This window comes from Gadus chalcogrammus, chromosome 11, assembly GCF_026213295.1.
Source record: "Gadus chalcogrammus isolate NIFS_2021 chromosome 11, NIFS_Gcha_1.0, whole genome shotgun sequence".
Taxonomy (NCBI): Eukaryota; Metazoa; Chordata; class Actinopteri; order Gadiformes; family Gadidae; genus Gadus; species Gadus chalcogrammus.
The window spans coordinates 5,526,531-5,541,893 of NC_079422.1; the positions used below are offsets into that span (position 1 = coordinate 5,526,531).

The 15,363-nt window shown below is 41.4% G+C and overlaps 1 protein-coding gene and 1 pseudogene across 1 annotated transcript; one reads left to right on the plus strand and one right to left on the minus strand.

Annotated features, from left to right (window-relative positions):
- The first annotated feature begins 75 nt into the window (after positions 1–75).
- LOC130391935 (killer cell lectin-like receptor subfamily B member 1B allele B) lies at positions 76–6,575 on the plus strand. The gene is made up of 7 exons (XM_056602290.1): positions 76–455; positions 1,129–1,221; positions 1,727–1,840; positions 2,366–2,473; positions 5,402–5,553; positions 5,685–5,776; positions 5,965–6,575. Exons 1-7 carry the CDS (start codon positions 371–373, stop codon positions 6,095–6,097), a joined length of 777 nt encoding a protein of 258 aa, XP_056458265.1. The 5' UTR covers positions 76–370; the 3' UTR covers positions 6,098–6,575.
- A 959-nt stretch (positions 6,576–7,534) lies between these two features.
- Positions 7,535–14,689, minus strand: LOC130391658 (transient receptor potential cation channel subfamily V member 6-like; annotated as a pseudogene).
- Between the last annotated feature and the right edge of the window lie 674 nt (positions 14,690–15,363).

Below are 15,363 nucleotides of genomic sequence, written 5' to 3' on the forward strand. Positions count from 1 at the left end.
GTTTCATTCATAAGGCAACTTGAGTATGTTTATTTATCCTTGTAGGGCAATTCGTCTTAACATTAATTACATATTATTTACTTAGTCAGTAACTAATACATAGAAATGCCACAATTCCTCATTATTAAATATAATCAGCTATGTATGAGGAAGCATGACAAAGCACTGGTCAATATTATTATTTATTTGATGATGATATAAAAACACCTCTTAATGGGGAAGCGCCGACTTGTTATTGGAGAGGAAGTGGCCAAGACCTCTTGGCTGACCTGCTCGTTGTTTAGTACAACGGTTCAACATCAACGGTTCAAAGCTAAACTAACGAGTCCATTCAGGCTAAACAGGTAGGCAGAGAGTTCCGATTGTTGTCATGGAGATGAAGGCGATGGAGGTGGAGGCAGGACTTCTGGACAGAGCTGGGCCGAGTGACCAAAAGCTGGAAACCAAAACTGAAGGTAAGACAAAGGCTCTAGGTTTCACCCTATAAATGAAGCAATACAGTGTCCAAAATAAGCATAATAAAATCAAAAATCAATCACGTTTCTGTCATATTTAAAGAAGATTTATAAAGGGAAGGCAAGGCAACTTTATTTATATAGCACCATTCATACACATGGCAGACTCAAAGTGCTTCAAATATAAACATTGTCATACAATAAAATAAAATAATAGATGTGTAAAAGAAAACATATGCAAAGAAATGAGTAAAATAGAAAGTTAAAAAGGCATTTTAGTGTTAAAATAGAAAAGTAATATATAAAGGGTCTTTTTTTTAATGTTTGTTTAATTATATTTTTATTTGGAGGTGATACGTAATATCCAGTCAGTGCATTCAATAAGATGTGACAGCAGGAGCAGAATAATAGGACAAGAAAATAACACATACACACATGTTTTTATTTATTTTAATAGCAATATGCAGCGAACCAAACATATGTCTCAAATAAAAAGTAGAACGCAGAATGCGAATAAGGAAGAAATTATTTTGGGGTGGGGCCAAGGGAAATTTATTAATGTATCTTTTGTTTATTATTAATAGTTATTATGTGTACGTAGTATGTATAACGCATTTATTGGTTTTACCTATATTTAATTATAATATTATTAATGTTTGTTTTGTGGCGCTAGCGAAAGAAGCCTCAAAGGAGTACTGCAAGCTGAAAGCCCCAGCTGATGACATCTACTCCGAGGCTGTGTTCCCCAGCCCGAAGCTGCCAGAAGGTACCAGGGCTGTTCTGAGTTATGTTTGATATTTTCTTGATGATCATGGTGGAAATATTGTGTATTTATGTCTATGGTCCATTTCTTAAAATAATCTAGGAAAATATAGATTGAGCACACACGCACACACACACACGCACACACACACACACACACACACACACACACACACACACACACACACACACACACACACACACACACACACACACACACACACACACACACACACACACACACACACATACACACACTTAGTTGAGAAAGAACTCATCAGACCTTGTCATAAAGTGGCTATAAAACCTCTTAATTATGTTCATTAATTCTGTTCCCTCTTCCGGTTCCTCTTCTTCTGTTGACTCTTCCTCCCCTCTCATCTCGTCTCCTAACCTCCCCTCTTCCTCTCCTCTCCTCTCCTCTCCTCTCCTCTCCTCTCCTCTCCTCTCCTCTCCTCTCCTCTCCTCTCCTCTCCTCTCCTATTGTTGTCTTCTCATGTCTTTGCCAGTGAAACCCACCAAGCCAACTAGGAGCCTGAGGAATGTGTTGCCGACTTTGTGCATTGTCCTCGGTGTGATATGTCTGGCCGAACTCATCATCATCTTTATTCTGAATGGGAAGAGTGAGTATCCCCTCATATGGATGTATATTCACATGATTCATCATTTATATCAAAGGTGCTGTAAGAGGGGGAGCAAAAAGGATCGGAAGAGAGCAAGATTGAAACCAAACAACGCCAAAAAAGTGGCGAACCCGCCCCATAAGTGGTTCTGCTTAGTGGATAATGATATTCAGATTGGGAAATAGCGCCGTTTCAGATAACCAGGCCTGGCGTTCTCCACTTAACTGCTGCCCTGACCCCATCTCACTTCGGGGGAGAGCAGATCAAGCATCCCTATTTATTGTCATCACTGATGAAGTTCACCACCCACACTTGATAGGTCCCCGCGATTGAGCCGCCCCGCCTCCTTGTTGGCAGCTGACACCAAGCCACGCCCCCAGCCATTATAAATAGTAACTCTTAATTGTTTCCTAAAACACATTAAGGGCAGGGCGGTTCATATCTCATAGGTGCTGTTACATTAAATGGACATGTAGTCGAAAGTAAACAACACTTCTGCTGTTTTCTGCTCCATCCATCCTGCAGCAGCTCCTACCCCCGTCTGCCCAGGTCCACGGCCGCAGAGGGGCCCAGTTGCTTTCTGCTCTCCCAGGTCTCCCTGCATCAAGAACCCCAACACTCCGGCCACCAAATGTGAGTACTCCTCTTTTCTATTTTACATAAGAAACCAGTCATGAGGTGTGCTGAACTGCTATTATCTATCCTACTCACCGATGACACTACGCCACACACACATTCTATTTATTTTTTATTCTAGTTTTTTATTTTTTCATTCTATTTTGTATTATTTTTTATGATTTATTCGTTTAGGGAAATTTTGTTTATCCCTAGTCGTATTGGGGGGGAGTGGGACTCTGTCTCCAGGGCCACAACGGGGGGGTAGTGCCCTCAAAGCCTGGGATGGAAAGCAGTTTTTTGTTTGCAATATTTTATTTAAGTAATTAATGTCAAGTACCTTTTAAATTGGCTGAATAAAATATTTGAGTGACTGAGCATTGTATATAAAAAACTGTGGAGGCTCACTGTCATCCCTTACGAAATGCGCCAAATGTTCTACCACTGCACAAGGATTCCCAAAAACAGTGACGCAGCTCATCACGGGTTGAGTGACTGTTGATGCTGGAGCGCTGATTTGCACAACGATAGTCGTGTCTTTCCCCAAGAAAGGAAAATCAGCCTAACCCTAAAAAGAAAAGAAAGAAGGGAAAGAGAAAAAGAAACAAGCTAAAGAAGGGCGAACACAACGGTTTGAGAACCGTGGTTTAGAATGTTCTGGTTTGTTGTTTGGATTGAAGACAGTCAGCGAGGAATCTATAGCTTGGAGCATAATTGCATTGAATAACATTAATCAATCAACATCATAAATTAATCAGCATTATACCTACAATGGCATGTGACATTATATCTATCAAATAAATGAAATCCCTATTAAATAAAATAGCAAAGCCTAACATCTTGAAACCCATGGCCCTTAGTTTCAGAAACAGGCACAGAGAGTGGAAGAACAGCAGGTCCCTCTTCATCTCCTGATGTATCTGAGGATGTGAGACAAGGTGAGCTCATATAGTGGCAACTAAAAGTTGTTTCAAGCAATCATGGGGCACTTCAGACGGAAAGGAGCTAAACAACATTAACAACAAATAGCCTATTTTATGCTATGAGCAGGTTAAGAGGCTGTTATCAATCCTGTATGCTTCATGCTTTTAGAGAGGTCTCTCCTTCAGCAGACAGTGAGAAAGAAGACATGATAGAGGAAGAGGGAGGTGAAGAGATTGAGGGAAACGAAGGCTGAAGAGTGGTCAGAAGAGGAAAGGGAAAGAACTGAGCACTGCAGATCATCATTTGGACCCAGGACTACTGTGAGATACTAAGATACATGGATCAAGAGAGTAAGAGAGACTGCCTTTGTATAGTGCCACAGCCTTTTTGCTACACTCCTGTATATTTAGTGTTTTTAAGACAGATAAAACACACACAATTACATCCAGGAGAATGATGATTAATCCCCCTTTTCCTATTCTAAATATCTTATTAAGAGCCTATTTAATTAAATTTGGTAATCTCCCACTTTTGAAAATGTTTCGAGTGCCACACAATACCACCCAGCGATCGAATGGGTGAAATATTGTCCAATGTTCAGTCTTTAGAAAAGGACTAATCTATCTTTTTTCCACAATCTATTTGGTTTTGCAAGCGAATATCGTCAAAATAAAATCAATGTGTGCAATGCTCTTCTAGCTAAACTATCATTAATCCTTTAATTTCCATAAGAGATATTACATCTAGGACAGATGAGACTTCTAAATGCAAAAAGCACACAATAGTTGTAGACAATGAACCTATTTTAATGCATGCATACATTAGAATCCTCTCTAGCACACACACACACACACACACACACACACACACACACACACACACACACACACACACACACACACACACACACACACACACACACACACCCCCACCCACCCACCCACCCACCCACACACCCACACACACACACACACACACACACACACACACACACACACACACACACACACACACACACGTGCGCGTGCGCACACACACGCACGTACAGAGAGAGAGAGAGAGAGAGAGAGAGATAAGTACACAGAAATTGTACAATTTCAGAATACATTTAGACAGAGCTATTTAAACAGTTTCACATCCTCCCCACAATGCAGATTTCAATAATCAAATCCGGTAACGTTTACCCAAGACACAGAGCTGCCTGTGTTCTCATCCAGCAGAAGAATGCATAAGGGGATGCCTGCTCCCTGGTGACCAGTTTACCCCAAACACAAAGGCTAACATTTAGATTACTCTGAGGAAAGGTATGGTGGCAAGACAATGCAAGGAATAGGAAACAAAGCTTTAGATGATTGAAAGGAACCAACATATGGATTTTTCCAGCACAATAGTTACACGAAAAGAATATTAGCGAAGCTTGCGGTTGAGACCTCTAGCCCTACTCTGCGTGCATAGCAATGAATCTCAGACACAAGTAGGAACAGTTATTGTATTGAGGGTAGGCCTAACAGTTTGAGAGACCAAACAGCAAGCAGGGCTGACGTCAGTGCAACCCGCTTGACACCACAGAAACCATCTAGTACACCCTAGCAACCACCTAGAACACCATCTACACCATCTAGAATGCCCTAGCAACCACATAGAACACTAGAGAAACCAACTGGAACATCTTAACATCCACCCTAGGACACCTCTAGCAACCATACAGAGCACCCTGGCAACCACCTACAATATCCTCTCAACCATCCACACAAAATAAGCCACATATAACCACCATAAAACTACAGCACTGCTCCACGACACTCAACTGTACATTTAAAATATACCAGGTACTAGACACCTCTTCATCAGGCGGCACACCTCAATTTGTTCTGAAATTGTACTTTTTCAACTACTTCTTTCATTCTCATCTCAATACAATTGCTGTGTACTTATCTTTGTGTGTGTGTGTGTGTGTGTGTGTGTGTGTGTGTGTGTGTGTGTGTGTGTGTGTGTGTGTGTGTGTCTATTCTTCCCTCACAGCCCCTGACAGCCACCGATGTCCTGACAGCTGGGTGTTCCTCGAGGGCTCCTGCTTCTACCAGTCCAAAGAGAGAAAAAGCTGGGAGGAAGGCAGGATCTTCTGCCAGAATCTAACAGGGGACCTGGCTGTGATCTCTGACAAGAGCATCCAGGTAACATCAATACTTTCCTTCTTTCCCATATCCTCTTCTCCTCTAAGAGCAAACCTGGGAATGCCCTCATCTACTCTTACAGCCTATCTGTAAATAAACAACGGTATGAAAATATAACTTGATGTTTTCAGAATTCTCTGGCGCAACAAAGAAAATTAACGCAATGGATTGGCCTACAATACAAAACGAGTTGGAAATGGGTGGACCAGACCTCATACAATGGGTAAGAAAAGCATAGAATCTCTGGTTACATCTGGAGATAAAACATTGAATCGATATAAGGCGTGCTTTTAATTTGATTAAGGGATCATTAAGGGAACGAGCTGGATAACACACACTCACACGCACACAGTCATCAACATCCACTTCACCATCCTCTAAACCTCTGTATTTTCTGTTTTATCTCGGTAGTAATTTGCCTACAGGAAATAATGGGTTGTGTGCTGCACTGGAGAGCAAGACACCTGGAGAACAAGCCAACATTCGACGTGCCAGATGTCCAGTTTCTGCCCATTTCCTTTGTCAGAAGGAGGCTAGTGCCTAGGGCTTCTGATGCTCTTCTAGCTATAGGCCTGTGTCTCATCCTCATTTATATGAAGTGCTATTAACAAGTATAATGAAAGTCATTGATGCGGCAAACTCTATCCTTTTATCTCAATGCCCAGCACTGTATGACCAACTGACTAGGCTTCATGCAGTGAATATTAGCCTACTGTGTTTGGGTGAATATCCTCAATTTATGTTTCTATGCAGATAATCTAAATGAGGAGTTTGATTTCCTACCATACTCTTTCACTCAAGGGCATTTCAAAGCATAAAGCTTCTTTAAAACCGTGCTTATTTTTTATTAGAATAAACTTAATCCACTCCAAAGGATTAATGTGATATGATGCTCCATTATTCTGATTTTACACCTTAAGCGTCTGCTGAATTTAGTATTATTCAACTATTAATTGTATGCAACTAGTAGTCAACTTTTTGGCATATTTGCTTTCGATGTATCCTGTGCCTATTTTCGAAATAAAGACATCTTTTCATTTAAGAGTGGTTATATTGTCATTGTACATTTATATATATTATATTAACAAAAAAAAAAAAAAGGTCAAATATACTAAACAAAACATGGCCACTATAAAACAAACATCTAGAGAATCAAAAAATACACTCACAATAACAAACACACAAAAAAAACGAGTGCAATAGTCACTTCCACATCCGTTTTAGCTGTGGCCAGACACAATCAGATACAACTTAATTCAACTCATACAACGGTCCACACACAACACAGCGCAGCATATCTCTGTTACTTCTATAAAAATAATACATATATTCAGTTCTATGGCCTAATACTGCTTAAACTGCACCGATGGCTATGTACAGACATAAAAAATTAAAATAGATGTCTTCTTTGAGTGCTCTAACGTAGCGATGGACCAGGGGGAAGGAGAGCCAGAGGGTTTTCGCAGGCCACGAGTCTTTCTGAGAACAAGCTACTTCTACTTCTAGACCAGGGGTGCCAAATATGTGGATTGCGATCGACCGGTCGATCGGTCGATATTAACATTTCAACAAAAAAGAATTGGTTGATTTACTCAATCACAAAAAATTCCAGCACTGTTTCACCTGAACAAGTCTGCAGTGAAGGAAGAGATTTTGATAGTACAAACTGATATTGAGCTTCAATCCAGGGCTCATGGACAATTTTGGAACTTACTCACAAAGGAAAAGTATCCAAACATGAGGAAATGTGTTACTTCCTTGACTGCATTATTTGGCTCTACTTATTTATGCTTGTCCTTTTACCACATAAAGATTATTAAGTGCAAACACCGTTCCACCATGACTGATTGTCTTTTGGAAGCATGCTTGAGACTAGCTACCAGCAGCCGCTGTGTCTAGCATTTTGCCATGTAGGTAGATCATTTTGACCTGCTCATTTTTAAAGTAGCTTGCACTCCCTTAAAGTGTGGGCCCCCCTGTTCTAGACGAATCGGATATCCCGCACCTCCTGCTCCTCCTCCTCGTACTCGGGCTCCAGGTCCATGATCAGAGCGCTGCGGCGGATGGCCTGCCAGCCCGCGTGGACCTTGTTGAAGCCCCTCCTCTGCTTGTTGCTCCTGAGCTCCGGGCCGCCGCCACTCTCGCCGCCTTTCTCCCCCTCCTCTCTCTCGGCGGCACCACCCTCGCCGTCCTTGGCGAAGGCGTTGATGTAGCGCCGCATCTTCTGCACCATCAGGTCGTTCCTGTCCTCCACCCTGCGGACGGGAGACCAGCACAGGAAGAGCTCCAAACGGTTCTACTGATACGGAGTGTGTTTCATTTTTATGAGGAAGAATCTCTGCCAATGCTATGTATTTGCTGTAGTTTTGATATAATTGTAGAAGTAATGTATGCATGTATGCTTGAAATATGTTCAATGGCAGAAGCAGACGCAGCCAGGAGGTCTGTGGGGGTTCCTGACCTCAGGTACCACATCTGCTTTCGGCCGTAGTTCAGACCACACACGCATCATTTTTTTATATGTTGTATATTGACCTTGTTTTTCCACAGGCACCGGGGAAGCCTTCTCTCCAGCATCAGAGTGGTGGCCACCACCTGCACACACACTTTACAATTTACAAAATAAACATGAATTGATTTCAATAAACTCACCCTCCCATTATGTGGTGCATTTACAAGGAGGGTGCATAATACTTGCTTTCTAAAATCCAAATCAACACTTTCCACAATTTGTTTCAATCTGTAACACTTGTTGAATCAAACGTGTGCGCACTTATTTGAGTGCGTGTGTGATCGGCGTGCGCGAGCCCAAAGCCGCTCCCCACCTGCGTCCTCCAGAGCTCGTCCCTCTCCTGCGCCACACGCCAGTGGGTGTCGCTCATCATGGCGATGAGCAGGTTGAGCAGCAGGATGTAGGCCACCACGGAGAAGGTGCAGTGCAGCACGTGGACGATGGGTGGCGTGTAGAAGGTGTGGTCCACCGGCAGGTCGATGAGGCCCACACTCAGCTCAAACTGGGAGAACAGCGTGATGGGGAAAGACGCAACCAAACAACGGACAGACGGACAGAAGGGGGATTGGTTAGAGGAAATGTGTTCAGATGGATGGCTGTACCGAGGGTATATACACAGAAAGGAGGTTTCATTAATACAAATGTACAACTATGGAATGTGTGGACCCAATGAACAATCAATAAACACTAATATATATATTAGTGCTGTCAAGCGATTAAAATATTTAATCGCGATTAATCGCATTAATGCCATAGTTAACTCACGATTAATCGCAAATTATTTTTCTATGCTAAATATCCCTTGATTTCTTTGTCCCATTAATTCTTCTTATTTTAATTCTCTTATCAACATGGTGAAGTTCATCGGCTTGCCTTGTGCAAATGCTTTTTTATTGATAACAACATTGGCATACACTGATCAAAACAAGTACAAAAAAAGAGCCTATAGTGCAATTAAACGATGAACATACAAACATACTGCCTTGAACATAGCAGTCAGGCTACTGCTTCTTTGTTTGAGCCAAAGAAATTTATCTTTTTTTACTTTTTTAAATAAAAGAATTGCGTTAATCGCGCGATAAAAAAATAACGCCGTTAAAATTGGTTTGCGTTAACGCCGTTAATAACGCGTTCAACTGACAGCACTTATATATATATATATATATATATATATATATATATATATATATATATATATAAACATTGCATCTCCAGGGTTAGTGGTAATTGAATAGGGATATGTGCTGAAGTTATGCAGTGGTACAGCTCTACAGTTATGAATTGCATTAACACTGTATTTGGTCGTCAAGAAAGTATTGCAAGACTTTACTCACATGTGGAAAACCCGATGAGGACAATGAAACTGAGCCACATGAATTTGGTCAGGTCTCCAAATATAATCTAGAGAGAGACCAGAAACACATTGCAACACGTCAGATTAATAAAACAATATTCATAGTCATAGTACTAATTCATATATATCTTGTTATATATATATTTATATTGTCCTTAAATTTATGTTGTTTGTATATTTGTATTTCTTAGGTTTGTATCTTTTATCTTTTATATATATATTTATATTATATCTATATATATATATATTATATCTATATATCTATATATCTATATATATATATATTATATTATATATTATATTATATTCTTAATATTTGTGTATGTATAGCCTATCTGGAGTTCGTGACAAAAATAATTTCCCCCAGGATTATTCAAGTATTAATCAATCAATCAATAAAAATATAGTTACCAAAATGCATCGACAAAATAGTTAAATAAACATACTTTAAATAAATATATTGCATAAACACAAATAAATACGTGACATATTATGCATATAATATAAAACATATAATATACATACATAAATAATGGCGAAATAATAAAATATGTTAATATATATAAAAAAATATATATATTAAATATATAAAAAAAAAAAAAAAAAAAAAAAAAAAAATATATATATATATATATATATATATATATATATATGTAGTGTATGTATGAAGTGCTAGATGTCCTCCTCCCGCTCCATACCTTCTGAATCATGATGACGTAGGGCCCCAACATCTCGAAGCCCCGGGCGAAGAACATGACGTTGCTCCAGAACACAGTGCTCCACATCTTAGTTATGCAGCCTAACAAGACCATCGCGTGCCAGGCCATGGACCTGATCCTGTCGCGCGACGTGGAGCTGGACCACTCGCTGCCCCTGGACATGGTGCCCAACTACAAGGAGCTCACCCCCTTCAAACTGGCTGCCAAGGAGGGCAACGTTGTGGTGAGGGGGGTGGGGCACGGACAAGGGGGCCAACGAGAAGACAAAAGCAATACAAACAAACAAAAACACAAATTCAAACAAACAGCAAAGAAAAGCAATAAAAAAAATGTTTGAAGCGAAACAACAATTAAACAGCCCAAAGAATTCTGTGATCATTTATGTCATGAATAAGAAGCTATTATTGGACAAATTCTGGGATTGTTTGAACTGAAACTAACCCTAGCTAACCCTAACCCTAACCCTATTTTTATCTACTCTAAACCTTAATTTCCTCTTTCACGTTCTGTTTGTCTGGTCTCCTCTTCCTGCTTTCCCGCCTCCCTGTCGTTCACTTTGATTGGCCAGGCCTTCCAGCACTTGGTGAACAAGAGGCGTGTGCTGCAGTGGAGCCTGGGCCCGCTGACCTCTAACCTCTACGACCTGTCAGAGATGGACTCCTGGGCCGACGACCTGTCGGTGCTGGAGCTCATCGTGGGAAGCCCCCAGAGAGAGGTAGGCCCCGCTCCACCCTCAGGAGAATGACATCAATAGATAAATACATACAGTTAATGATACAACGCAAATTTTGCTTTTGTACATTTGAAATGACTTCAGATGTATGTGTTGTTGTTTTCAGGCTAGGAGGAAGTGACTCCTGTTAGACAGCTTGTGAGTCTGAAGTGGAACCTTTATGGAAAGCACTACTTCAGGTAGAGAATTGCAGCTCCATTGACTCTTAAATGTGTACAACTACTAATGCTAACATCTAGCACTTTTATTATAGCAATGTGCTTTTTCCGTTTTTATGACAGGCTCCTGCTGGTGCTATATCTGCTGTACATCGGGACGTTCACACTATGTTGTGTATTCCGCCCCCAAAAGGACACTCCGCAGAACTACACAACCTCCGAAATGGACAAAACAATACGAGTGCAGAAAACACTGAGCGTGAGCTGAACTCTGTTTTGAATGATTTGCTTTTTCACAGCAGAAAGCTAAGAGTTGTTCAGCAAGTAGAATAGCTGGCAAACACAAATTTACTTGAGTTATATCTAGATTAAGGTCATTATTCAGAGATCGGCCTTCTTTACAAAAACAGATGTATTTTAAAGAAATCCAAGCCGTCAAATCATGAACAGAAAGGCACATAAAGAAGATTTTGTGGATATGGTTGAGTGTTTTTACTAATGGTTGCCACTGCAAGGAATTCTATAAGCTTTAACCGTTAATTAAACAAGTGTATCGCCCCTCCTAATGGCATGTAGGAGAGTTACGTGACCTACGAAGACAGCCTGCGGCTGGCCGGAGAGATCCTCAGTGTCCTGGGAGCAATCCTCATCCTTCTGCTAGAGGTCAGTCAGCTCAAGCTCACAAGGCCGTGAGCCTCAATGAGGTAGTTAAAGCTGCAATCAGCTATTAAACACACTTTGGTGTGATTCAATATTTGATCTAATAAAAGAAAAAAACGGAATCAACGCAAGATGGGCCGAGAAAACACTTTAAATGTTTGCATAATGAAGGTTTAATACGCCACCTAGTAGGCCTGCTTCTTCTGAATAGTGTTCTCTTCTTTCTCTTTTCTGAGGGGGTGTATTTGCTTTAACTTGAATACAGGAGTATTGTGCACAGTGCAGTGTAAGTGTAACCAGATTGTATCGTTGTTTTTACCGACAGATTCCTGATATACTGAGAGTCGGAGCGAAACGCTACTTTGGTCAGACGGCCCTAGGAGGGCCCTTCCACATCATCCTGTAAGTTAGGGGGGCATTATGTGTGTGTGTGTGTGTGTGTGTGTGTATATATATATATATATATATTGAACCACCCCTATGGTGGATGATACTTTGCTGTAGTAGGCCTATACTGCACTCAACACCAGGAGGCGCAAATAAGCAGCTGCCCATCATATGATTTCTTCTTCTCGATTTAAATTCTTCTTGGTGGCAGGCAAGACGTTTTTTAAAATGTATGATTAGTGCTAAGAAAAGCCTGCTATTGGTTGTGGAATATGAGTGGTGTGCGACTACAATTTTGTATAAAACAATGTTTATAATATTGCATAAAAAATAAATAAGTAGGTTGTAGGTTGTGGTTGGTAAATAGTTGTGTTCAGGATGATCTCTGATGGCCCCTCTCACAGGTCAGTAGTAGGGTGAAGTAACTTCCTGTTCATGTCACCGTTACGTTTAGTTTTATTCATGTGTGTCTCACCACCAACATGGTCAGTATGAGCAAAATGTTGTGCATATAAGCCTACAACATTTGATTACTCATCTGTATAGGCATGGTCTACCAAGGCTATATTTGTGGCCTATGGTGTGAAAACTTTTTTATTCTTAATGTGGCAGTATAATTTGCACCCTACTGTGGGCCTGAGTCAAATCCAAACCATCAAACCAATGTGCAGAATGAGTCAACATAAAGAGTCTGCGTTAACGTCCGAACCCTATGCGTGTGTAAATCCTGTGTTTGTGTTGTAGGATCAGCTACGCGTGCCTGGTGGTGCTGCTGTGCGTCGTGCGGGCCAGCGAGCTGGGCGGGGAGGACGTGCTCATGGCGCTGTGTCTGGTGCTGGGCTGGCCTTCTTTACAAAAACAGATGTATTTTAAAGAAATCCAAGCCGTCAAATCATGAACAGAAAGGCACATAAAGAAGATTTTGTGGATATGGGCTGACAACCACCTAACTTTGAGTGTTTGGAAGCTCTTAAATTGACCGCCTATCAGTGTACGTGCGTTTGATGTGACCGCGTTAGCTGTCAGCTGATAGGCAGCGTATGACTAGAGTGTGCCACCAGAACTATAAGCCCATATTTGTTTACAGGCCAGTCTTTGCCTCTCCAATATGGTGGCGATGTTGATATACGATCCAAAGGCCATAGATCGTATATGGATAAAACAGCCAATGTCGGTATAGGTGTGTAGTCACTGTCCCCGCACGCATGCGTAGCAGCAGACTGACCGTAGTACACCAGCCCTCCTGGCCTCTTCTTGAAGTAGAGGCCAGTGACTCTGGGCGTGGCCGCGTCCCCTCCGCGTGCGATCAGCTGACCCACCAGGGTGATGTTCTGGTTCACCACCGCGATGCGGAGCGGAGTGACACCTGGTTAGAACATCCAGAGAGAGGTTATTCATTGGTGCACACACCTAATCCATTAATCCATTTACTCCTTGAGCATCTTGTCCTAGAATGACTAAGGGTTGACTGTGGACGCCAAAACCAGGGTCAGACCATCCATCTGTCCGCTAAATCCTTTTATCTAAAAATGAATACAAATAAAAATAGAAAAAATTAAACACATTTTATTTAATTATTTATTTTTTAACTTTAACTATTCACTAACTATTCACTCATTTATATTTTTTCATTTATAAACAACTCTCATAAGTGTGTGTGTGTGTGTGTGTGTGTGTGTGTGTGTGTGTGTGTGTGTGTGTGTGTGTGTGTGTGTGTGTGTGTGTGTGTGTGTGTGTGTGTGTGTGTGTCTGTGTCCACCTTGCATGAGTTCAGAAGTCATGGGCTCGTTGATGAGTTCCGGAGCCCCGTCCATGAGCGCCACGGCTGCGTCCACGTTGTCGTTCATGATGGCGATTTGCAATGCTCCCCCAGAGCACCTGACGCAAGAACACCAGAACACCAAAACACCAGTACATCAGAAAAACAGGAACACCAGAGCATCAGAACACCCGAACATCAGAACACCAGAGCATCAACAAACCAGAACAAGAACATCAGAACAAGAACATCAGAACAAGAACACCAGAACATCAGAACACCAGAACATCGCATTTTCCACTGACTGACCGACCACAAAGAACCACACCACACAGAACCACACAGAGCCACACCACAAAGAACCACACAGAACCACACTACACAGAACCACACAGAGCAACACAACACAGAACCACATAGAACCACACCACACAGATCCACCCCACAGCAGCAGCATTTTCCAGGGGACCAATTAGTTTCCTCACCTCTCTCAAAGATGTTGGTGGAGGCACATCCCAACAGTTTGCAAAAAAGAGAGGAATGTTATTCGTCCTAAATGGATAAAGAGACAGAGAGGTGGAGAAACATGAAGTTGACAATCAATCGAGAGGAACAGGTTGGTGTACAAACCGAGAGAATGAAAGTCAAGTGAGTGTTTGGGGTGTGATGAAGCTTGAGTCAGTCACCCCTCGGTTTGTTTCATTAGGCTGAATTCAGACCTACTGTTTAGTACAGAGTAGGAATGTTTCATCCAGCATTTCAGTCCATCCTTTCTTGTTCTGCAGGCGGAACCTCAGCTGGTTCCACCAATGGTTGAGGTCGCTTGGAGCAGATCTGGCCAGACACGGAGCCATGGTAGGTGGATTTTAAGCTGGAAGGAAGTTTTAAATAATGATCACAGCCGGGGAGGACACACAGTGAGAAATAACAGGTGGCCTAATATTAATATCAAAATATGTAACAATACTATGAATTAGTGCTGTCAGTTAAACGCGTTATTAACGGCGTTAATGCAAACCAATTTTAACGGCATACATTTTTTTATCGCGCGATTAACTCAATTCTTTTTTTTTTCCTTTTGGCTCAAAACAAAGAAGCAGTAGCCTGACTGCTATGTTCAAGGAAGTATGTTTGTATGTTCATCGTTTAATTGCACTATAGGCTTTTTTTTGTATCGTCCTGTTTTGATCAGTATATGCCAATGCTGTTATCAATAAAAAACCAGCAAGCAGTTGACGATAGTTTGTGTGTTGGAGCTAGTGACGGTGTGCCGTTGTTGGTGTGATCTTCTGATCTTGTGGATCGGGTAGTGAGCTTTTGGTTCTGACTAGTGGAGTATTTGGCTGGTTTGTAGTTAGTTCTTTTTATTTGTGCTTTCCTCTTTTGGAAAAGTGGTTCTTAGTTCTTTGGCACGTCAACAAACCTTTCTGCTTACCATTACCTCTGTCTGGGTCTCCTGCTTGTCCCCCGAAAACTAAAATATTCTTTGTTACTCCCCTGATCCCCCTGGATACTATTTGGGGTCGAA

Coding starts and splice junctions, on each gene's coding strand:
- LOC130391935 (XM_056602290.1), top strand. CDS start 371: ATGGAGATGAAGGCGATGGAGGTGGAGGCAGGACTTCTGGACAGAGCT. Junction 456..1,128: donor GCTGGAAACCAAAACTGAAG/GTAAGACAAAGG, acceptor TTGTGGCGCTAG/CGAAAGAAGCCTCAAAGGAG. Junction 1,222..1,726: donor CAGCCCGAAGCTGCCAGAAG/GTACCAGGGCTG, acceptor TGTCTTTGCCAG/TGAAACCCACCAAGCCAACT.